This window comes from Hippocampus zosterae, chromosome 14 (assembly GCF_025434085.1).
Source record: "Hippocampus zosterae strain Florida chromosome 14, ASM2543408v3, whole genome shotgun sequence".
Classification (NCBI taxonomy): Eukaryota; Metazoa; Chordata; class Actinopteri; order Syngnathiformes; family Syngnathidae; genus Hippocampus; species Hippocampus zosterae.
In genome coordinates this window covers 9,614,280-9,638,973 of record NC_067464.1, presented here as the reverse complement: position 1 = coordinate 9,638,973, position 24,694 = coordinate 9,614,280, and the positions used below count along the sequence as shown (strand labels likewise).

The window sequence follows — 24,694 nt, the reverse complement described above, 5'->3', positions numbered from 1 at the left end:
GGGAGGGGGGTGGTGGGGAGACAATAAATAATGCTTAGCTGGTATTAACCTCTCACCCCGTGGCGACCGCCTTCCAGAAGAGCATTAACTAGGTAATGAGGGTACACACTGCCTCCTTGTAAGGGGCTGCACAGTTGTTCTTTCATACCATTACACAACCACAAATAGAATTGGCCCTCTTTAAGCATGGCATACTTTGACAGGAAGCAACTCCTTTCATATGGAGAGGGTGGATGGGGGCTGGGGGGTGCGGGGAACTTGACCTCAGGGTTTTCACATCACTTTCTTTGTCAACAATCTCTCATTCGGTCACTTTGAGAGCCGGGCAGCCAGAAACGCATGTGGCTTCAATTCGAAGACTGCGATCAAGGGTACACCTTGTTGTGCGCACAGGTAACTTGCCTGTTGTAATGTTATTCGGACTGACCAAAGGAGATTGAGTTAAACCATGAACAGGCTTTTGGCAGCTCCAGCGTGTATACGGTACCCTGTGCAAATAACTCCCGTTGTGGCTGATTAATAGGGAGTGAAAGCGGCAGCGAGGCTGACATTAATGGCACTCCTGTAATTGTCACCCTGTCAGTAATGCCACACGACAGCCAGCGGTTTCCGTAGCTACAGCTGGGACTCGCCAAAGCGCGCAAACAAAATACCAAACAGGCCCATTTATTTGTGTTACAAATTTGCTGCTTTCAAAGGCTTCGCTGAAGTCATCCCACCATTAAGACCTCGCAGCGCCTCGGGTTGGCAGCTGTGGTACGTTGATAGGACAGAGAACGTTGCTCAACCCATGTGATACCAACTTCAGGCAAGTTTGCCCCACATGCGTGTGCCACATGTTGGCTGACCCAGAAAGTCGGCAGTGTAAAAGTGATCTTGGCTGCTTGCAGCTTCTCCTTTCCGGCCAGTATCAATGTTGGCGCTGGACTTTGGGGAGATTGTGAGGTTTTTGATTGTCACTCCATATTCAAGCGGTGGCATCGGTCACGTAGTGGTAAATGGTGCTGCTTTGCCTTTGGCTCCTTGCCCCAGCAGTCAGCCATTGGATATCTACAGTGCCGGTCCCAAATCTGGCTCAATGAGCATATTGCATCAGCAAGGGCATCCGGCGTAAAAAACTGAGCCGTGCAAATCATGGGAGTTACAAACATGACTCACTGGGTCGATGCTTGAGTAGCCAGAGGAGCAGATGAGTTGCGACATCTTGACGCAATGGAATAATGTTCGCTTTGTCTGCATCTGGTAGACACTTTTGCGTTATTATGATGGATGACTTGCTCTACATTTAAATTGCCTATCTCCACAAATGACTAGGCCTTTGTGAAACAGTCCCACAAGTGAAACATTCCTCCGATAAACAGATGAAACGAGCCAGTGTCACACTGATCAGTGGCACGTTTGTACTGTATGGTGCGGTGTGCAGTTGAACAGCCGGTGAGGGGAAGGTGGATAACCTTGAACTGTATGAATAAACCAAGCACAGTGATTCCATTGTAAGTCGACAGGCTTAAGCATACACTGGGATGAATATCAGATAACAGCAGGATAAGGTTGCCCCTAAAATGAGCGCTAGAAGGGAAGCAACTTATTATCCCGCCGTTCTCTGCAAACAATCATCTCTATTTCCCCGGACAGAGTTGAATTTTCTGTCACTTGTTTCCATTCTCTTTCTTCTTTCGTTGCATTGTTTCCATCAGTGCTTTTTGGTCCTGAAGCTTCCGTTTTTCCCACACTCTCCCCTGTCACACTGGTCGACCACAAAAATGCAGCACGGAGGAGAGTGTTGGAGGAGAGGGGGGTCTTCGGCTTTGGGGAGGGGAAGGTTGCTCTGGAATTCCACATGCAGTGGGTAAACACGGCAACTGCCAGGAAGAGACACACACGCGCACATGCACGCACACACACACACACACACACACACACACACACCGAGGAGCAAACACGACACCTAACCGGCTGCACTAACCTTCACTACAAGCCCTGGGCTGCACCCCTGTTCGTTTAACTACAAAGCTTAGCTTGCCAGCTAGGTGAATTTCCGGGCCAGTCTCCACAATAGTAACATTCTCCCGTCAGGCTTTCAACAAGCCTGCTAACATCCACGCCGTATGTAAACATGGCGAAATATACTGTACAGTGTGCACAGCTGTAACCTCACGGACAGATTTTGTGAGTGTGATCAAGCCATCGCACCTGCAGAGAGCATTACACTAATAGAGGAGTCTCTGATCACAGGGGTTTGTCTTTCTTGCGTAATTTGGCCAAATGGTGTGGTAATAAAGTCAGAAAGTGAGTGGGGGAACTCGCCGTTAAGCACCGTTTCACTCTTTTCCTTTAATTTTCCCTCCTGTGCTCTTTAGCTTATCTCCAAACCAAACAGGATTTAAATGGCGCTGCGAGCCCGGCCCTTCCACTGAACCACGTTGTGTTTATGGTTCAGGCAGAAATCGGGCCTGTGTGGAGGTTGTTTACCGAAGAGGCAGATCCACCCTGCAGCCAAGAGAGACGTGGAGCACAGCGCACATGTTGGAACTCTCATTAGAATTAGCCTTGTCCTCTTGAACTTCACGACGCCATATATTCTCACGCCAGAAGCAACAAGAATCAGGAGTAAATACGGAAGGCAGCCCTTACTTGCCGAGGCGTGCTGCTGCTGGTTTCCTGATCGTGCCCTCTCTGGCCTCGCTGGGTGGCTTTGGGGAGAGAACGGAACTATCACGGGTCCTGATGTGACTGTGATGGGGTGGTCCAGTAGAGCTGGAAGATTTTGTTGGAACCTCCGCATATGGAGCGTTTGTTTCGTCTGAATGTTGATCCTAAGGGATAAGAAGTTTAAATTAGAGACTTGCCCTCCATTTTCTATTCCAATTACTGTGCAGGAAGGAAGTATCCCAGCTAACCGACACAGTTCTTTCACGGTCAGCAGTTACTACAGTGGACGGCTTATCATGTTATCAGATAAGAGCACAGGTGTCAAAGTCAAGGCCCGGGGGCCAGATCCGGCCCCCACGTCATTTGATGTGGCCCGCGGGAGCAAATCATGTGTGTCGACTATCATGATTCTTGCTGAAATCTGTACCAAAATGGGAAATTGTCATGGGTAATAAATAACATTGAGATTTTGCACCGGCCCTCTGAGGGAAGCTGTAACTCCGAAGTGGCCCGTGACAAAAAATGAATTTGACACCCATGGTTACAGGGTGCATGAAAGGGTTAAACTCTTCGGTTAAATTAATAAGCTTTAAACGTTGTTTTTATGCCTTGTGATGTGGGGCAGTTGGCAACCATTGTGTAAAGTACAGTGCATATAACAAAGAGATGGGTGGAACAGTATCACCAATCATGTAAATTTTCAATGAAACAAATCACATTGAAATGTCTTGCCATTGCCTACACTCAAATGAGTGCCATTGTAGTTATATATATATATATATATTTTTAACCTGGACTTTGGGACGATTTTATCCGATTTCTCTCCATCTGTATCCAAAGCTAGAGACCTTGGGCAATAGTTGAAAGCTAAATTCAGATTTCCTCACAGCTATTTCCAAGAAAGTGTCCTGCCTTGCAAATGGGGTGTCAAACTACACTACGAGCTGCAGGGAAAAACTACACTAGATGTTCTGGGAGTCAACCAAGGAGGAACTGCAGGGTTAAGTGATTTTTTTTTTAAGATCATTATAATTAATGATGCCACTGATGCTACAGTTCAAAATGACATGCCATATTGAAAGAGAGCAAGATTATCTTTTTTATTGCAATTGGCTGCACTAAAAAGCAATTCTTTGTTTGCTTAAAGGAGTACTTCAAAGACTTGGGTGGAAGAGGTTTTCCGTTCCAAACTCTTTCTGACATAATATTTTAGGGCTGCACTTCAATCCATCCTTACAGCGCTGATAAAAGTGTTGCGTGTGCAGTTGCATATGGTTATCTGAGATGCTGATGGTCTTACTGTACTGTGAAGCTCGAAGACCATCAGCATCTCAGACCATCAAAGGGCCGCCACTGGGATTGAGAATATCTGATGTAATTTCTGTGCAGATAAATGAGAATCCGAGTTTCCAGGTTGCATGGCCTGTGGCTGCATTTCAGTTTGAGCAAGGCCAGGAAGGGCACCTTTGTTTGGCTGCCAGGTGGCCTCAGGCCAAGCCCACGGAGGAGCCACACAGTCTGCACCCAATCAGTGAAACGTGGAGGGGAGAGTCAGAACAGCCCCCCTTGACTATTTCTCCCTCCCGGAAACCCTACAAATATGGACACTCACGCTTCCAATGGGAGAGCCAGGGAGGTGCGCTTGGGTAGCCAAAAGCCAATTTTAAAAAACACACTGAAAAAAAAATAGAATGAAGTCATGTAGTTGATGGGATTGTCTTGCACAACATTCCTGGACTTGCCGAAAAAAAAGAAAAAGAAAAAAAGAATATAGATTTAACAGGCAGTGAAGAAGTTGTCAGGACAAACTGTCGGGAAGATGCACATGGGTGGAATGAACAGAAAACGACAGCAAGGATTGGACTGGGGGTAATCAAATATAACTGGAGTCCCCCTCTCTATGAGCGCAGTTTATGAGGGTTGCGTGACTGGATGGCTCCAGCACTTCATTCATTGAGCAATGGAGCCAATGATTTTGTGGGATATTTTTTAGGCCATTTTGCTTAGCGGATGAGAAGTGTTCAATCGACTGAATGATGACGGACCAGAGTAGAGTGATCACATTAAAGTGCCCTGTATGGAGCTGCTGGAGCCAAGACAAGACAAATGTCACGTGAATTGCATGAATTGAGCCTCAGCTCTGAAGATGAAAAAACAATGAGGTGGGAGAAACGGCATTACTGAGAACAGCTTGGAAAAAAGTGCTTGCTTCCAGTCATTCCACACTGTAAGCTGTCCCATGGCACCCTCCTGTCTCCACTTCACTCCATCTTTGTGTTGACTCCACAAAATCCACTGGAAAATGAATAAATGCACTCCTCCTCGGGATCATCTTTCAGAGCCACTGTGCAGAAACATGGCGGTGAGGACTATGTGTTTTTCCTAAAGACGTAAAATGTCTCTCGTCTTCAGAAAATTTAGGCAAGCAGACTGGAGAAAATGACTTCTATGTTTTAATGGTGACACTTGACTTTCCTTGTACTAACTCGGAAAAATAACACCTCATTCACTCATGGGTAACATTCCTTGATTACTTAAAATCCAAGCCTGGCTGTGTAGCCCAGCCAAACAACGTAGTTTTGAGTCAGGAGGCACGTTCGGCTCGCCAGGAATGAGCTTCTATGAGGTGGGATGTTCTCATTGAAAGACCAAGTGGTTTAGACGGAGATTCTCTGAATAGCTTTGGAAATGCTAACATAAAACCATCCCCTTCATGTGGGTGCTTCTTGGACAGCACACTACTTAGGTAAGGTAATGTTTTGTGCGTGTGCGTGTATGTGTGTGTGTTTTAAAATTAAGGGGTCAAACGTTCACGGACAAGTCACTCGGATTTCATCTGTGCTCAGCATCCATTCTTCCATCCATTTTCCGATCCACTTATCCTCATAAGGGTCCCAAGGGCTGCTTAAACATATCCCAGCAGTCTTCAGGCAGTAGGCGGGGGACACCCTGCGATTGTCTGGCAACAGGTGCCAGACAATCGCAGGGCACACATAGACACGAACAACCATCTGCGCTCACACTCACACCTCGGGACAATTTCAAGTGTTCAATCAGCCTGCTATGTTTTTGGAATGTGGGAGGAAACCGGAATACCCAGAGAAAACCGACACAGGCCCGGGGAGAACATATAAACTCCACACAGGGATGCCGGAGCTAGAATTGAACCTGGCACCTCAGCACTGTGAGGGCCGCCGTACTCAGCATTTGAATGTTTTTATGAAAGTTAAAATCAATCCTAAACTTAACACATTTAGACTTCACCATTAAAAGGAGCATAAAAATGCTTACACCCAAACTGTGAATAATATAATCATCGAAAGTATTGTATACCAAAATCCCTGTGTTTAGCAGCACCCCCTCTCGTGGCCTGTTCAAGCTGTCTCTGGTTTGACTGTCGTGTATGATATCTAGTGTGTACAGTAATCCCCTACATATTAGTTGCATGAAAAACTCTCCCATTTGTTTTTTGTGAGGGGGGTGTTTGTGTGAAATACTCTAGGAAGGCACAAAAGTAAGTACCGGTACAATATATTGGCGTGATACATCTCATTCATTCATCTTCCGAGCCGCTTGATCCTCACTAGGGTCGCGGGGGGTGCTGGAGCCTATCCCAGCTGTCTTCGGGCAGTAGGCGGGGGACACCCTGAATCAATTGCCAGCCAATCGCAGGGCACACAGAAACGAACAACCATTCGCACTCACACTCACACCGAGGGACAATTTAGAGTGTTCAATCAGCATGCCACGCATGTTTTTGGAATGTGGGAGAAAACCGGAGCACCCGGAGAAAACCCACGCCGGCCCGGGGAGAGCATGCAAACTCCACACAGGGAGGCCTAAGCTGGAATCGAACCCGGTACCTCTGCACTGTGAAGCCGACGTGCTAACCACTGGACTTACATCTCAACTAAGAATTTTTACATGTCAACGAGAAGACAAGTTTAGCCTGGGCTGTTATTGGAAGTTGCAGGGAACCTTTTTTTGGTTTGTTTTTAACTTTGTGAGTTTGAAATCATATCAAACTGTTTCGGGGTCATATTTTTGGACAGTTCACGTTAATAAACACAAAAATAAAGAGTGTAAATGCGCCGGACTTGGCATGAACGCTAGTTTGCAGCTGTAGTCCAACGGCATGTTTCTAAAATAGCATATTGAGACATATTACATTTTAAAACCACAATGACAGAAATAATAACCAAATCGGTACGCCATCATAAAACAGATGATATGGTTTTAACTATTAATATAGACAATTATAAACATTGTTTTTTCATCTATCACAGTTTTTCGCTATTCATTGCAGGAGTCAGTTCGTATTCACTGCAAATCACAAGGGGTTATCACAATGAAGAGTGAGTGATACTGTTGGTACCTGGTATCCGCAATGGCTCTGGTCCAACAATTGCCACGGCTGAATTCTTTGCGGTTGCGTTTGCTGGCCAGCAAACTGATGCTGATGGTTTCCACTCACACGATAGCAGCTCCCCTCAGGACTAGACACCGTAACAGTGCTGACGTCGCTGTTACTCTGTCTGCCACCGGAAACGTCACCATCATTCATCCGCCCCTGACTTAAGATTGCAAAGATTTCAGATTGAAGGGATGTAGTTAGTAGAGAACAACACATTTTCTACTACTTCTCCCTAATTCATGAAAAATAGTCCCATGCCCAAACTACAATAAGCTATAAATTATAAAACTCTATGGCAAACATTTTTCTGAAGAAATAGTTCATTCCAGACCTAATTTCAGAATCAACATTTCACATAACTGGCGACTAAAAATGGTGTTTGCATTATAAATTGTAATTGCGTTCATTAAATAAATAAACACCTGCAGGGGCGAGGCATAAGATGATTCTCTCGCCCTATTCAAGCATGTTAAACATCAGTGATATATATAGAGTGTCATCTCGCAGCTCATATCAGGCTGTCAGAGACGTTGGATTTAAGTGTGCAAATCTGAGTCAAATTCGAGGGCAACGCTTGTGGCAGCTCGACAGCAAACCAAAACCGTTGCCTCAGTAGTCCCAGAGCTTCACGTTCCATTCACATCACAAAGCCACAACCTGGAAAGAAAACCGTTTGACCAGTAACACGAGTTTGGATTAACTGGATTATCTGATATTAGAACTAAGCCGTTTTCTTTTTTTTTTTTTTATAACCACCGTTGGAGAATAGAGGAGACCGGCCTCATCCTCAGACATGCTTATATTCAATCAATTGTTCCCTTATGACCCAAAGATTCCAGGAGCAATGGAACTAATTTTAAGAGCATTTCTGCATTTCATTTGACCTCATCTGAGGAACCCGCAAGACCGTGATATGTGGATGCATGATGACATCAACAACAACAAAAACCAAGACGGATATGACATTTAACATTACAACACCGCCTCTGTTTAACCATTAATGTCCAATCCTTTTATCAAGTGAACAGAAGGGAGCAAATGAAATCATTGTGGTCCATAGATGGCAAGGTCCCTTAAGTTAAAAAAACAATGAATGTGAGATTTTAACCCTTTCGAGGATAGAGGTTACTACAGTGGACTGCCTATCATGTTTATCAGGGTCCAGGTTATCATTAATGGTGCATGGCAGGGTAAAAACAGAAATACAAAGATTTTGTAGAATACACCTCTTCCTTAATACAAAACATGTCGTTATTGATTTATAGATTGTGGCCAATCGTATGCTCCCAACTTGCAGGAAACCATTTTGAAAGGCCAGTTTTTAGCACTTTGGGTTCCAAAGGTAAAATGGCGAGGTGGCACACTACTTTTGTCTATAGAGTGACGCTGTCTTTGACCAACCAGCAATGTTCAGTCATGTAGCTCCACTCCAACTTCAAGAAGTGTAATTAAATGATGATACAGTACTACTGCTTGACAGTTCGACAGCGGGGAAATGCAGAATAATGGAACAATATTAGGAGCTATTGGAGGTTTGTTGTCATCCCAAAAAATACTAAAGTTTGAACCATCTAAGTACAAGCGTAAATCAATAGAGCAAATTGCTTGTTCAATCTAGACCACCTCACACAAGCCATTAAAATACTTTTAAGTCCACTGTGGATTGAATCCAAGACATTCAGCACGGAAAGCAGACTACCACTACAATGATGGAGGAAATTAAATCAAAATCAAGTTCTCTGTCCCTGAATAGATTGACCTCATGGTTTTCCTGCCTGCATTGTGATACTGTTTCTATATCATGACAATAAACGCTTTTGAAAAGCCTAATCCATCACAGACAAGCAGCTCGTGCGTATAGTGTGTTCGGACTACTTCAGGCTGGCCCCAGCTAAAAATAATGCCCTAAAGAGCACTATCGGAAGCAGTGAGGAGAGATTGGACAAAAATAGAGAGTGAAACTAGCCCGGTTTAGGAAATTAGATCCCAAAGGGGTCTTATTGGGTGGGGGGTCTTTAGAATTCCCCCAATTTCATTTTTCCACTCGCCTACTAACTCACACGCATATAAAAAAGCCACAGTATCTTGAGATGAAAAAGTCAAGTACGGCAGTTCAATTAATTTTTGAATAACAATGTGTGATAGCCATCTTGTGCTGCTCAAGTGAAATATATTCCGGCCGTTGTGTGGCCAAAAGAAAACAAAACACCCCCACCCCTCAATGCAGTTCTCAGATAACATAATAGGACCTATTTTACAACAAGTAGTGTGAAGGTCAGTTCAATTATTATTTTTTTGCTCCTGGAAACAAAAGCTTGTCTGTGAGCATGTCAAGGTCAGCGGTCAACAGACAAAACAAGAGCGCATTCTTTGTTTACAGCAGTCATTTCTTTTAATGAGTTACATTGGACCACGGGGAGTTGCAGTGCCACAATTTTACTAGTCTATGGCCTGAGAATTTTGTCACGTCAACGACTAATTTTAGCTTCATCGTTGAGATGCAGGAACAAAAAAAGGGTGTGGAGGTTGGGGGGTGAGTGAAAAGAACAGCTCTTGCAAAATATCCAAGACTTCCTGCCCGACTCCCTGCCGTGCTCACTATGCTTCATAATACGCCGATATAAGTTCTGGTCAAACAATACAGCAGTGTCAGTTGAGCACATGTGCGACATTAATCTCACTTAGTGTGAATGTGGGAAAATGGACAGTGTGGGATGACGTGCCACAGCATCCCAGAGTTGAGCCTGCCCACCACCCCCGGCCCCCCTCTTCAATAGAGTGGCGCTTGCTTAAGAAAGTGCATCTTTTACTAATTTAAAAGACAAACTATTATTGACAACAATCATGAAGTACTGCCCTACATGCATGTAGTAACACAGCACGCTGAATAGCGTAAAACCACCCGCCCTCCCATTACAACATCTGTCTCTAATCAGTCGCGAAATAAAAACATATTTTAAATTCAAAGGCGGAGAGACATCAAGCCAATTTTGTGGAACTTTTGGTAAAAATGTTGAACTTCTTTTGATGGCAGACAGAGTCTTTTTATTAGTCGGGTTTGTTAGTTCAGCAAACTGGCCGATATAAAATTCTCTGGAATGTCCTGACAATATTCAACCAAGTCAAACAACCGTGTGACAAAGCACTGAGGCGAACTAAAAATACCGCATGCCCAGAGAGACAATAGTTTAGATGTCTGTTTCTGTGGCGAGGGTGCTAAAACAACCAGAGATGATCAAACTTCTTCACATTACACAAGAGGACAACCACTGTTGATTTAATATTACCGTCATCTTACTGGCCAACCATAATTGTCATATGTATAAAATAGAAGTATTTTCAAGGTTAAGTTAGATATATTGGATCGTAGTTTGGTGTGGTTGTCTGTGTTTCAAAAGGTATACAAAAAAAACATTCCGCAGAGCACCGAATCGAGGTCAAAACCTGTATGTGCCACTTGAAACACTTGCCGAAAATAATCCTAAAGTTTACAGTGGTTGTAATGGGACAAGCAGTGTTGTTTCCCAGCCAGCTGACGGCCTTTGCTATAGAAGAAGTCACTGTTGTGAATGCTGATGCAGCATACCTGCTGGATCCTGGCAGCGGCACTTCAAAGACCCACAACTGCTCTTTGGACCAGATCATAATTCACCCCTGTGGTTGCCTTAAGAGCCAGTGCGCTTAACGGTTTCAGTATGTTTGGCACAAACCCCCGGGCCGAGCATAGGGGGAGGGACTCAGGAAATTCTGAGAGGCAGAGAGGCGAAATCATCGTAATATCTGGACTAATATCTTATTAAAGCTGGATTTACTCAGCGGGAGGAGGCCAATGCGAAACCGAGGACATCCGACGTGACCTATTACAAAAACACTATCTCTGTGTAAAACACCAATTTATACAGACTGTGGTGTGAAATAGAAATGGTTCACAAAAAAAGTTCAAATTGGTCCAGCAAAATTTTCACGATTATCCCATTTCAAAAATGGGATAGTCACAGCTTGAGTTCCAAAACAACAGCAACTTATTCCCTTACTGGCCACAGCGAGGAAAATGGTTGCGGGGTCGGTCTATTCCCTGACGGATAGTTTGAACGGTCTGAGAGGGAAGGCAGGAGTCAAAACAACAATCTCCTTGATTAACTAGCAGCCACTTGACCCCCTGAGTCATGTCATTAGAGCAATTTACTTTGACTGGAGATCAAACCCAGGACATGTAAAGCAGATGTGATGACCACCACTACACGATAGAACCTTCCCAAAATTCTAAAACACGCAAGCTTCTCTGGACGAGTTGTTGTGTTGCAATGCTCTTTTGAGATTTCATTTGTATATGACATTGAAGCCAAATTGAAGAACTTTCAAATGTTTTTTTATTGCTCTTTAATCAAATGTAAAACCTCTCATTCGCTAAATGTTACCACTCAGTGTGAGCGAAAATGCTTTCAATATTATGACTGAAGTGTTTGTATATCTGATATACAAATAAAAGTAAATTTAACAGCATTTATTAATTCAAATCTAAATCTAAATTTATCTACAGTGTTTTTAAATCTATGCACACTCAACAAAATGAAATATTGACTTACTATGTTTTATCCTGAATGCTGATTCAACACAATTGGACAACAATGTGGCATTTTTACTACTGTTCCTTGAAAAAGTGAATATAAAGATCAAGTGTCGTTATTCTTTTTTTGGGGGGATGGGTGGGTTGGGGGAGATCCACAGACATTCTAATAAAAAAGTAACAGCAAGCTATCTCTAATAGTAAAACAAAAACAAAAAAGAAAAGAAACTCTCATTCATGATTTGTGCGGATAAAAGATTTTAAAAGGGAAGAGCCAAACATTCTTGGAATTCCCTCGCAGGTCCAAAACTAAGGAAGTGCTGGACAGGAAAAACAGTCTGGATCGAGCAGCATGGTGAGGTTGAAACTCAGTGATGAATGGTCAACTACTTTTCAGCATAGAGTCAATGAGACAGTGAGAAATACGAAATCATGTGCCCATCATTCGGGAACAGTGAAACATGATGACCTCCTGTCTGTCTGTCACTATTTAAGAAAATTGAGGCCAGGAAGTCTGCTGACTTCCTCCACTTTACGTAATCCTTGAGCAGCATTAAAGTGAGACAAAGACACGTTCGGATTAAGTGTCAATTGAAACTATTCTGCTCGCAGGGCGGTGTCCACTCCAACATCATTACCCTGGCATTTTTCAATCTACAAGTCTGAAACCACTAAAACCACTGAGAGAGACTTACGGTGCTATCGAGTGTGACCAAATACACTCATGGGCTCAAACACGCTCCAAGTGTCTGAAGTAAATCACACAAATATGTCCTCAGGACAAGAATTTAGAGAAAGGGAACAATACTTGATAGCTGAGCAGCTCCACTGTATCATTTTTCTCACCGGGACTGTGTACTTGATCTTCAAAATTTTAACACTCAAATGAAACACTTTATAGGTTTTGGGCCTGGGAGACATAATTGGAAATTTAAAAAAAAAATTAAAATGGAAAAAGCAAGAAAGTTTAAACACCACACAGTCCGAGGATAGATTTATTGTTTAGCTTTGCAATTAACATTAATGAGCATGTGATATGCATCATCTCCAGCTGTACTCATTAAGATGTATTTTGTTGATTTACAAAACAAATTATGCTTAACGTACAATATAAGCACTTGCTTTCAGAATTTATTTTAAATTGGTTGTCTTAAAGTTGAATTTAAAAATGATTGAGGGAAGAAAAACTGGTAATTCCAGGGCACACATACTATAAGTGGTGTGCAGGTGTGCATTTGCACCAAAAATGTGAAACGCCTCACCAGATTCGATTGTGTGAGTGGGCATTTGCATATCAAACGGTGGCATGCAAGAGGAGTTGAGGGGGGCTGCAGCTCCGGGCATCCACCTCCAATCCACAGACCCCAAGTCAGTCGGCACGATTGCTTTTGATGCCAACTTCAAAATAAAAGCCTAACAGGGCATTCATCTCCATCTTGTTGTGGCAGCTGACTTGATTTGACTGGCCTGACAGATTTCTACTGTGTACCAAACAAGAAACTGCCCCTGACAAGACGGTGGGTTTCACGGGCATTGTGTCTCATTGTGCCGCGGCTTCTATGATCCATTAAAATATGTCTCCATGTGAAAGTAATCCGAGGTGCAAAAGCGATTGGGGGACCAGGCTGCTGCCCCGGACAACTGGGTTAAATCAGCTGATTGCACCCTCTCATAAATGGCAAGTGAGGGCCATAGCAAAATGCTGACCTCCAATTTATTTATAGCTTTATTTATACTTATATCACAGTAAATGATATGGTATATGTTGTTCGAATTCATCAATGAAAGTGAAAATAAAAACTGATGAAAAAAATGATAAGCAATCACATGAAAATGACACATCTACCCAAATCTTTGTGCAACCCAGAATATATACTCACATTTAGTTAAGAGGATTTTAGAGCATTTCTTTGGACTTACTGGGTCCTGTTTCTAAGAGGATCAGTTGAGGGGTGGTCCAGCCCTGCGGCAGATGGGGTCAGCATCTTTGGACTCTCTCCATTTAACATCCGGCTCGCCAGGTTTAGCCTGGTCAGCTGTGGAGGGTAGAGAGAAGTTGAAAACATCCAACAATCCAAAACTACTTTGTGTCATTTCAACCATATTTACAAAACCCGAGAACCACTGTCCTTCCCCATGCTTATGGTGCTCTCGAAGCAATATTAAAGGTCATGTAAAATTTACACACAGCACGTGGCCAACCTACTCGCTGCTCAGCACTAAATCCAGGTGGACCACTCCCTCTCTCTCCTTTAAAGGAGCAGATATCATGACTCGCTCGTCCAAATCGATTTACAAACTGATCAGCGCCTCAGTTCGGCGCTCTCCCTGGAAAACCCGAAACGGCACCACACGCTACTTACTGTGTTGTTTATTTGTTTCACTCGCCTGCTTTGGCACGAAAAGACCAAACATTGTGATGATGCCAAGTGTTTCAGGATGGAGGAAACATGTCAGCTTTTCCACTACAACTAGCAGCGTGTCACCCAACTGTGGAAGCCTTTCACATTGACGTGGGCTGGCTCGTTATCACGCTGCCGCCACGGCCTCGCTGTACTCACATGACCAATTGTCAAGTTCATTAGTCAAGCAACTGACTGACATTTTAGGGGAAGGCGCACACACAGTACACGTTTTGTCTCCCATGATGAAATTGCGAGGATCATTGCAGGGCTAATTCTGCAAAGACTGGCCATCTAGCATACTTTATAATATGTTAAGAGTTTTACAATAATTTAATCATCCCATCTATGCATTGCTGGGCAGGAGTGTAATTGTGCAATTGTTAATTGGATTTCAAGTTCAGACAGATTTTTTTTTTTACTTCTATTTTTTTGTACGAAAACTTCCATGAGAGCGAGTAATCACTAAGACCGGAGAAGGTTATGCAGTGTGTAAGAGGGATTTGTTCATGTTTACAAAGTTCTCCTTTTGCTTCAGCTAGTGATTTAATGACTTATAATCTGAGCCCTTAATAAGACTCAGCGGCACACAGGTCTCCTTTGCTCTGCAAAACAAATTGCTGCCATGTCCTCGACTCACTTCTCAAAGGGAAGACAGAAAACACCTTTCAGATCGACAGAATAACGCCAAAGCGGCTTAACTGCAGCCTGTGTGGTCTTGTGTCATCCAAAGAAAGTCTGACAGAAAACATCCACCGAAGCAGATATGCGGTAGGAGGAAGAGCAGCCGGAGGGGGTGTGAGCAAAGACCGATGGGCTTAACGCACCAACCGACCAGGATAATGGGGGAGAAGTTAGGTGAGGAGGCTGATGTGAAGCGTTGCTTCGTTACATTCCTGTATTTATAAGCATCAATTATCGCAAAAGAGCAGCTTGTTGAGTATCAACAGAAATCACTCCCCCACGGTGCATCTGATAATGAGACCTCACACAGAGCAGAGGCGTGATGCTCCGCTCAGCCAGTTTCAAACCCTGAACCAAAAGCCACCCCCAAAAAAAGCCACAGTCGACAGGCAACCGAGAGGGAGGAAGGTGCGCTGCTCGCGGCTGCAGACCCTCCGGCTCCGACAGGTCTGCTGGAAGAGTGAGCAAACTAGATGACGCCGGTCAGCAGGGGGTCAGGAAAGAATTAAACATTGCCAAAGAGAAATACAAAAGACCTCACAGAGAGAGAGCCTCCTGCAAACGGGCCACATTTGTCTTCCATCCATGAAACACTGTTTATTAACCCAACATACTGTACATTCTTATTTGAACATAGCCTAGCTCCAGGTGGGACCACTTTGTTAAGAAAGTTGCAAGTGAACTCACATGTCGTGTCAGGAGGTTGATGTGACTGGAGCCAGCAGTGTTGCGAGCAACCTGCTTGTCTGCCAGCTTCTGGAGGGCTGAGATGAAGGCCTGCTGGTTGGACTGGGCCTGGACAGTAAGAGGGTTCAACTCCCCGAAGCCTCCCTCAAAGTTTGACTTCAGCTTACTGGAGCTGTACATTTTGGACACTGCAATACAGACAGAAGAAAAGTGTGAGCATGGAAGAATTGAGGAAAACCAGGCCCTCGGTATAGCTGAAAAATGAACAAAAGCAGCTTGTGTTTCTGTGTTTGTCGGTCTGTGCACATGTTAGCAAGTGGGCTACTTTCTAGTTGACAAAGGTTGACGTAAAAATATGATCATGCGCTTTTTTTTTTTTTTGCCCATGTAGCGCAGATGGGAACACTCCTATCATGACTGAAACACCAGAGAATAAATTTCTCCAACACAGAGAGAGAAAGAGTGGTGCATCTTCCTGCTTAAAAAAGAAAGACACACTGTTCACTTGGAACAGACAAACTGACTACCATTTTCATTCTGGGGTTAGCTAGTTTAGAAACAGCGCCCTCCAAAATTTTTGGTACTGCTGGTTAACATTTGTTACAAACCTTCAATTTTCATTGCAGAAGCTGAAAATTGTAGACATGGTTCAACCAGACACAAAATCAAGCACCCCCCAAAGCCTTCATAGATCCCAGACCTCAACCCCATTGAAAACCTGTGGAGTAAGCTCAAGTGGAGAGTGCTGATGAGAGAATACAGGTCCGCTGGATGAGTCCGATTGTGCTAAGATGAATAGTTGAAGATCCCCCTTCTCCAATTTTGTGAAACATTAGTGGAGACAATTAGGTGCTGTTTTGTTGGCAAGATGGGGTTGTGCAAATAATTAACATCCTTCCATGATTTGATGTAAATAAACTATCTCTTCAAATTTTGTTCTCATTGAACAAATTCACTTGAATTCACTCACTTTGGGGAAAAAAAGCATGGCGTGGACAGAAGCACTTACCTTGGTCTGCAGATGTTGGTCGAGAGAGCTTCTGGCTATATACGTGAAGGGTGCTGTTGATGGAAGAAGCTGCTCCGGAACTTGACGAGAGCGCAGTGGAAGATGGGATCCTCCAGAGAAGCTGGGTTGGATGAGGGGTATAAACAGGACTCGGTGTCTTAGTCTGGCGGAATTGAGACTTTGCCAATGATTGAGCATAGGATGGAGGTTGCGGGGGAAGTGGCAGAGGACGATGACGAGGCAAAGACGAAGGGCTGATGGAGTAGCTCTGTTGATTAATATGGGGGAAGTCTGAAGTTGCGGGAACGCCCGAGCAGCGTTGGGAAGAATGGACTTGTGGATGGATTTTTGCATGTCCAAATCCGGTCAGCTGGCCTTCAGACAAACAAACCGCGGGTTGACTTTCGGTGGCTTTGTTGTCTGTGTCACTGCTGACTTTTCCCGTGGAGGGCGTTGATTCTGACAAGCTGGAATCCTCTTTGGACACAGTCTGAGCTGTTCAAAAGAAGAAAGAATCCAGAGCTCCTTTATCACCAGTAAGCCATTCCATGGCTCTGACACACATTTGTTTTCTCCAATTGAGATCTACTCCTTTGAAAGTGACCCTCACTTCACCCTGGATGACTCAACCTTTTTTCCTTTATTTTGAGGGGGGGGGGGGGGGGTGGAGGGGTGGTTACAGCTTGAAACAGCAAAATTTCTGTTTACTGTGCTTGAATGATTAAAATATCAAACATAAACCAGACCAAGCGTTAGAGAAGCATGAAAAAACATGGATTGGACTCGTTTATGGGAGTCTCACACTTGCCTGGCTCTTTGGAGGCATGTTTTTCATGATAGGCTTTTTTAACATGCCTGACTTTTGTACCGAGGAAGACGGTGGCTGATTTATTTTTCTGTGTGTAGAACGTCAGTACTTCCTCCAGATCAGTTTCACTGAAAAAAAGGGGGAGAGAGAGTTGCCGATTGCAATCGCTCCACTGAACACAGCAAGAAGGCTTGCCATTTGTCGAACCTCGCAGTAGTGATGTAGTCATGAAACACACTGGCGGCAACACACTTCTCCTCTGTACCGTTCTGCTGTTTTTTCACTAGATGCGCAGTTTCCTAAGAAGATAAGGAAGTACAACAGAAAAGAAATCGTACAATGTCTTCTGTGTTTCTGTGAAATGACACTCTGAAAATAGGCACCTTTTCGTAAGACTGGATAAACTCTCCGAGTTGGCGGGACAGGATGCGTCTGCGGTCTTGGACTGGTAGCTGGTGACTGGGCAAAACCACATTAACGTCTTGCTGGAGGTTACTGGCAGCCCTTCGCAGGAAGCGAACTACAAGCTCCTGTGCGCGCGCACACACACACACACACACACACACACACACACACACACACACACACACACACAGTCACACGCACGCAACAAATGCCAAGTATTATGAATGAGTGATGATTATAAGTATGAATACAATCCTGCTTTCACTTTCAAATCACTGTCGGGGATAGCCTTACAAATCAGACAAACATCACAAGGATGTTCCTAAAAGGTCTGAGGTTGCTGCTGATGAAGATAATGATGATACATGCCATAATTCCAGTCCAGCAACATAACTTTCCAATAAGGCAAATTTCTTGAGAGGCCCCATTTTCCTCCATGTCTTCAATTCAACCACAGCCAGGGTACAAATGAGTAATAATAAAGGGAAATCTGGCATATAATGTTGATACATCAATAGAAGACAATGTTCCATCCAGGGTACTGTATGACACTCCTGTTCATTGAGACTCCACTACTGAGATGTTTGGAATTGTTGTACCATTTGGTCATTGTCCTTGTCTGCCCAAGATGGAATGCCTTTGACCCTGCTCTCTGCCAAAAGTCTCTGTTGAACCCGCTGTAGGTAACAGGAAAAGGTCATCCGGGCCTGCACTTTACTGGGGAGGAGACAAAAGATAGAAAGAAATTGCATTTTGGCATTAAAACCTCTTGAGTTTCCAACAAGATTTTGTCAATCGGGTGAAATCTGACCCAGCTATCGGATCAAATGTACATTAATATTGCGTAATTAAAACAACATAATGGGACCTCATGTGGTGCCGTACCAATATGCTCTCAGGTTAAACAAGTAAAATAAAACAAAGACAGTGAAATGTTATGTCTGAAATTCATACCTTCATTGTTGTAAGCTTTTAGGGATCCAAAAAAGTGGGTATCAATTGTTCATACATATACATACATACACATACACATAGATAGATAAATACTCACACACACTTTTTTTAACCTGCAGATTAATCAATTATAGTTTTATTTCTGCCAAATATCAGAATCGGCATCAGTCTCAAAAGATCTGCATCAATCGGGTCCGCGAACAAACAGCCTCACACCTAAGTGTTAAAAGAATTGTGAAAATGTCGAATGGAAAAAAAGTTACATAAAACTAAAGTTCTCATTGAGTTGTCCATCCTTAAGGTTCAAAATGAGAGCAAGGAGCCAACAGATCCCAGTAAGTGGACACTCGACATGAGTGGTGTCACCAACTCTGCTCTTTTCCTGTGGTGCTACAAAAATAGCCCCATCAAAACATTAGCCTGCAGGTAAATATTGCGGCAATTTATGGCTCCTCTCCTTTGGTGGGAGCAAACGTGCCCTTCAAGTCAATTTGCAAGGAGGCTAGCGTGAGAAAATAAAATGAGGGAGCATGATGAAAGAGTGTGAGCAGCCGCCTGGAACACACACTGACCTGATGTCCCACCCCTGCTGGAGGAAGTGAAGCAGGTTGACACGGGGCCTGCTGTTGCGTGCTGCTGCCTGCGAGCTGGATAGAGTGTCGCCGTGAGAGCTCTGCGCCGGTGAAGCCACTTGTTTTCTTTGCTCTGCTACCAAAACCCTGTGTGAGACTGGCTTGAGAATATGTTTCGTCTCCTCTCTTTTCTCCCCTAAGCAGTCCTCTCCCACCAGGCTACTGCTCTCCATCAGGGAGGCCTTGGATTCCTTCCCTGAGGTATGCAACATTGCAAGGGGAAGACATATGTCAGTTGCATCACCAAACTTTTGACGAAAATACACACACACATACACACACACACACACACACACAGCACACTCAAAATAGGCTTTTTGTTTTTGCTGCAATGACATCAACTCATACAGAGCCACATTTGGCTAACCTTCGTGTGACACATGGGAATTTTTTTTTTTATTTTGGAACCAAAAGTGCACTCCAGCCCACAGTTAGAGTTCAGTTTGCCGAGCTGAAGTAGCATACATCAGGCCTACCCCATTTTTTCTTTCCAGCAGCAGAGCGATGACTCAGGTGGTGCCGTCTCTTCTTACGAGCCTCCAGAGACGGCAGCTTCCTCTCATACTGGACGGCGTGGTAGCCATCAAGTGTGTCCATCTGCAGCTGCGCATTCCCGCATGCATTCCTTTGAGACAGAAGAAGACATGTCAACACAACCGTGGTGACAACAAAAATACCAATGATTTATATGGAAATTAGCATTTCCAAAAAGACGTTGCAGAGCAAACTCTGAGAAAGATTAGTAAGTTTGAGTCGTTTTTCCAGATGTTGACATGACTGACAGTGATGGTCCAAAGGAGAAAGGATAAATGTTAAATAACAGTCACCGAGGCATTAAAGCATTGAACGACCTCAAAAGGGAGACTCTTCCATGCGATGTCTGTTACAATCTTGAGAGGCTGCCAATAAGTTAACGCCGTACCAACAGCAAAGGCCACTGATTGAAAGAATGTTTGTGCATTTTCGCAACACATATTAATAAACATTGTTCTACAGTCTCTCTCTTTCCCCGTCCCCAACTGATGCCACATAGACAGTAGGCACACTGGAAAAGTTGAGCGCACATCCTCTTCTCAGCTGTTCCCCTCACCTACCCAAGTGAAAGACAAAACAAACTCCATGCTGGAATCCAACTGCTTCCATAAACTGAAGGAGCGATCCAGCCCCCTGATCCTGACCACAATGGAAATGCTTACCTTCCATGGAAAAGTCTGTTTGCCAACATTGAGTTCAATGATGTCTTAGACTCCAGATATCCACTAAGAAATAGGAGATAATAGGCAAAATCAGAATGATCATAAAAGGCAAATGAGCTTCAATAGAGTCAAAGGAGGGAAGCAGACGAGGTTGCAAAACACATGTCGGGAAATAGCCATGTATCTAATCAAGAGGTAAATCCTCAGATGGCAATATAACTGTTAGCCTAAAAAAAGATTTCTTCTTCTAATAAAGGCTTTGATGGCATTTTATCATAAAGGAGTGGCTTGGGGGAGGGGAAAGGGGGGTGTACCTTTTTAAATATGTTGCAAGGCAGTAATTTGAGCCTACTCATCTGAGGAAAGTATAAAAACGGGTAACATAATGGACAGATGGGGATGTTGGAATTATAAATAATCAGGCTTCCCCCTACCCCCCATCTTGGCTCATCTTACCCATAGAGCTCCCATGTGTCTTCAGTGGGGAATATTCGAATGAAACCTCCTCTCCTCTCATATTCCTCCCTTGTCCTCCTCAGGACTTTGATCTACCACAGTGAAACGAAACAAAACACATGTTTTAAGACATGCAGGTCTTCCCGAAAATGCTGCCTGAACATAAAGCGTAACACACAGCACACGACAGGGCTGTACCTGCTCAGCAGTCAAGCTCAGAACGTCGTCTTCTTCTGGCTTGTTTTTACACTGCACTGTTTCACTGTTAGTGGCTGCTGGGGACCTCTGCCACTACACAACCGAGGGATGAGGACACATCAACAATAACAATATCAACCATGTGCGGTATTGCAAATGAACACAAATACATTCTACACATATTCATATTAAGGCAGTCCCCCCCCGCCCCCCGCACTTTTATTGCCTTCTCTTAACATGTACGACCAAGCAGTGATTGACAGCTTTGGCATAGAGGTTGGAGTGGAGATCAGGACAGCAGAACAGCGCCCCAAAGGATCGCATTCAGAGAATGTCATCTAAATAGCAACAGGATTACTTTTAATTCATCTGACGTGACTAGGGGGAGGATGTAAAGGCAGCCAAGAAGTGAAAGGGCCTCAGCGCTCAATAAAAGGATCAACTGTTGCTCCAGTCAAAGTAAAGGAAGACGAACAGGTTTGCTCAAAGCGGTCAGAGGTCTTCAACAACCTCTATGACAAGTCTGAGTTACAATCAGGCTTTTGGGTTTGTCACAGTGAGTCTATAAAGAAAAGTTCAAAGCTTTTTAGCCAAGTGGTAGGTTGTTGTATTTCAAACATTGACTTCTGCTGGGCACTTTGCTAATGTAATGAGAAATCTCCTAAAATGCTGCATTATGAAGCCACACAGGCCATTTACCTGTCACAGTGAATAATAGTAAAAGAAACATAATCAAATCAGGAAAAGGGCAAAAGCAATTTCTTACCGGTAAGGCAGGAAATGTCAGGGAATTGCAAAGGGATAGAAGTAAAAGGGAACTAATATGGATGGGGGAGGAAAAGAAAATGTAAAGTGGCTGCGGGTGCAGTAAAAGCAACGGGTGGACAAAGTCAGCCACGACCTTCACATTTCATCATGGCACCACGAAACAGTTATTGTGTGTCGACGCACTCTCAGGAATAAAGTGCGCGCGATGCTTGGCATGACTGGTGAAAGTGGGAGTATGACTCAGTGCGTTTCTGCGGCGCTGGGTTGAAATGGGGCTCGGTACCTGTGTTCTTTGGGCAGGCTGCTTAAGGCCGGGGTCCAGGACGACTCGCTGCGAGCGAGGCTTCCTCATCAGGGGGTCCTGACACACCAAGCCTTTAGTGATAAAAAAGGGCTGTTACATAACAATGACATCGTTTCTTAACTATTGGATTTGTGCTTCACTTCATATTGGCTTTGATTTTCGCTACTAGGACACAATCAAAACACAGTTTGTAACATACAAACCAACAGTAAATCTTCAGAGAAAAGAGAGGCTCTTCTGCTACTATGTTGATAATATGATAGAGACCAACCATTTTGAAACGGAGAGCTTCTCTTTATGTACAGAATATTGTGAAGGGCGACTAGTTGGAAGCGCACTTCTGAAATATCAAATTTGTATACATTATTTTGATGTCGTTGCACTTCCTAACTTGTCTCCACCAATGCTGAGGTTTAGTCATCCACTACAATACAAACAAATGAACTCCAGTATTTTTCTTTGAAATGTTGACATTTCAAAATGTACTACTACACCACTGAAAGTGTGGTTGAATAGATGAATGGCAACAAAATAAAGTTAGATGCAGCTCATTGGGATTTTATTTTAGAACAGTAACATACAAAAATAGATGCTTCGCAGTTGTGAGCAGGCCAGTGGGCTACTCATGTGGTACTTGTGGGCTATTCAACATCTATTCTACACCTCCTGATAGAAGGTGCCGAGTCGGGCTGCGAAAATGCGGAGCCAATCAGCTTGCGGGATAAATTCACTTGTGCTGTCGTTGGTCGATGTCGCACCGGGAACCAATCATGCCAGTTGCGTATACCGTACAGTACAGGCATGTACAAAATCCCGGGAGTCATTCGGCGTGTAATTTTATTTATTTACTCCTATCCCGTCTGGAAAAAAATCAAAACCTGGATGGCCCAAAATTTCTTGAAATTCAATGAAGGCAGAAAAAGAAAAAGAAGACAGAGGTGATATTGTTTGGTCCCAGTGGCCCTTGTACATCCCATCCTCGGGCACAGTCTACAGTGTTTAAGGCCCAAACTTCTGTGACTTCTGTGATTCAGTGATTTCAAACTTGATTGACAAATTGGTGCCGTTGTTAAATCCAGCTTCTTTCACCTTAGACAGCTGGCCAAAATAAAACCTCTCCTCTCACATGAACACTTTGAGACAGTAATTCATGCCTTTGTCACATCCCGGCTCGATGACTGGAATGCCCCTTACTTTGGACTCAGCCAGTCCTCCATTAAGCGCCTTCAGCTGGTCCAGAATGCCGCTGCTCGCCTCTTGACTGGTACTCGTAAGAGGGAGCATATAACTCCTACTCTGGTATCCCTTCACTAGCTCCCCATTCATTTTAGAGTTATTTAGAAGATCCTCCTCTTTGTTTTCAAATCTCTGAATAATCTATCGCCACCTTACCTCTCTGAGCTCATCCGCCCCTACACCTGCCCGGCGCCTCAGGTCTGTGGACCAGACATTATTAGAAGTACCAAGAACTAAACTGAGGCTCAGAGGGGATCGAGGTTTTTCTGTTGCTGGTCCCTCTCTCTGGAATGACCTCCCTCTGAACATTCGGCAAGCCTCCTCGCTGCTCATCTTCAAAACCCTCCTCAAAACTCACTTGTATTCTTTGGCATTCGACTCAGCATGACTTAGATTTGTTCTTGGTTTTACTGTTTGGTGCTTTCTACCGCCTTTATTACCGATTTGTCTTACTGTTTATTGTGCATGTAAATTGCTCCATGTACAGCACTTTGTATGCAGCGATGGCTGTTTGAAAGTGCTCTATAAATACTGTTGACTTGACTTATTTATTTTTATGAACACAGCATTTTGAAAAACAAAATGCGATGCACTGAATCTGCGATAAATGAACTGCGGTGTAGCGAGGGATCATTGTATTCGGGGCCTTCCTCTAAGGAATGGCCTTTGCAATTCTCAGGATTAAAGTTATAAGACACAAAACCCTACACTCTCCAAGCCAATTCGTTGTGTACTTGAAGCACTACTGGTAAAAGAAACAAACAAAAAATTATGGTAGGGAATTGCATGCAGACAACATTCAATTCATTGTCAACTGAGATCCAGCACAAGAGTTGTCTGAAAAATGCTGCCTTTACAAAGAACAGTACTAAGTTCCCACATACCTCACAACATATGTACAATATTGAGTAAGCGTGCGAAAATGGTACTCACTTGTGCTGTAGTCACGAGCTACTCTGTAAATCCAGCAGAGTGCAACTCAGCTCTTGGCTAGAGCTGGTTATTGCTCGCAATAAGCTTTTGGCAGTGTGTCAAACTTCTTTGAAACTGTGTTTTAAAATGTAACAAACTCTATGTGCATTTTCTGAGGCTATTTCTAAATGAAAAAAAAACCATTATTCTTCTTAACCTCTATAAAATGGGTCATGACTTTGCCCCTGGGTGACAACAGCAGAGGGAGGACCACTGCGCTTTAACGTTTCCAACAATTAGTCTAACACATTTAGATGCCGTCGTGCTGCCAGCTACACAAAGGCAGAGTATTAATGCTAATGGGATGTAGTTACTAATTACATGTCTGAGGGGTAACCTGAGTATGTATT

At 43.8% G+C, this 24,694-nt stretch overlaps 1 protein-coding gene across 7 annotated transcripts in view; it reads right to left on the bottom strand.

Moving 5' to 3' along the window:
• Window positions 1-24,694, bottom strand: part of ttll5 (tubulin tyrosine ligase-like family, member 5) — a 49,598-nt gene that overhangs the window by 9,233 nt on the left and 15,671 nt on the right. For 4 of the 7 annotated variants that reach the window (XR_007966740.1, XM_052086357.1, XM_052086358.1 and 1 more), the window contains 15 exons: window positions 22,116-22,207; window positions 21,065-21,157; window positions 20,867-20,958; window positions 20,411-20,473; window positions 19,691-19,839; window positions 19,155-19,410; window positions 18,228-18,345; window positions 17,607-17,753; window positions 17,431-17,522; window positions 17,224-17,351; window positions 16,416-16,910; window positions 15,407-15,594; window positions 13,554-13,669; window positions 7,028-7,226; window positions 2,635-2,816 (listed from right to left, as the gene is read on the bottom strand). Coding sequence is in view for 5 of the 7 variants with exons in the window: in XM_052086357.1 (XP_051942317.1) it covers window positions 2,635-2,816; window positions 7,028-7,226; window positions 13,554-13,669; window positions 15,407-15,594; window positions 16,416-16,910; window positions 17,224-17,351; window positions 17,431-17,522; window positions 17,607-17,753; window positions 18,228-18,345; window positions 19,155-19,410; window positions 19,691-19,839; window positions 20,411-20,473; window positions 20,867-20,958; window positions 21,065-21,157; window positions 22,116-22,207 (2,410 nt within the window). In the remaining 2 variants the exon portion in view is untranslated. The remainder of the gene's footprint in view (window positions 1-2,634; window positions 2,817-7,027; window positions 7,227-13,553; window positions 13,670-15,406; window positions 15,595-16,415; window positions 16,911-17,223; window positions 17,352-17,430; window positions 17,523-17,606; window positions 17,754-18,227; window positions 18,346-19,154; window positions 19,411-19,690; window positions 19,840-20,410; window positions 20,474-20,866; window positions 20,959-21,064; window positions 21,158-22,115; window positions 22,208-24,694) is intronic. The other 3 variants (XR_007966742.1, XM_052086360.1, XM_052086361.1) reach the window with 1 other exon arrangement.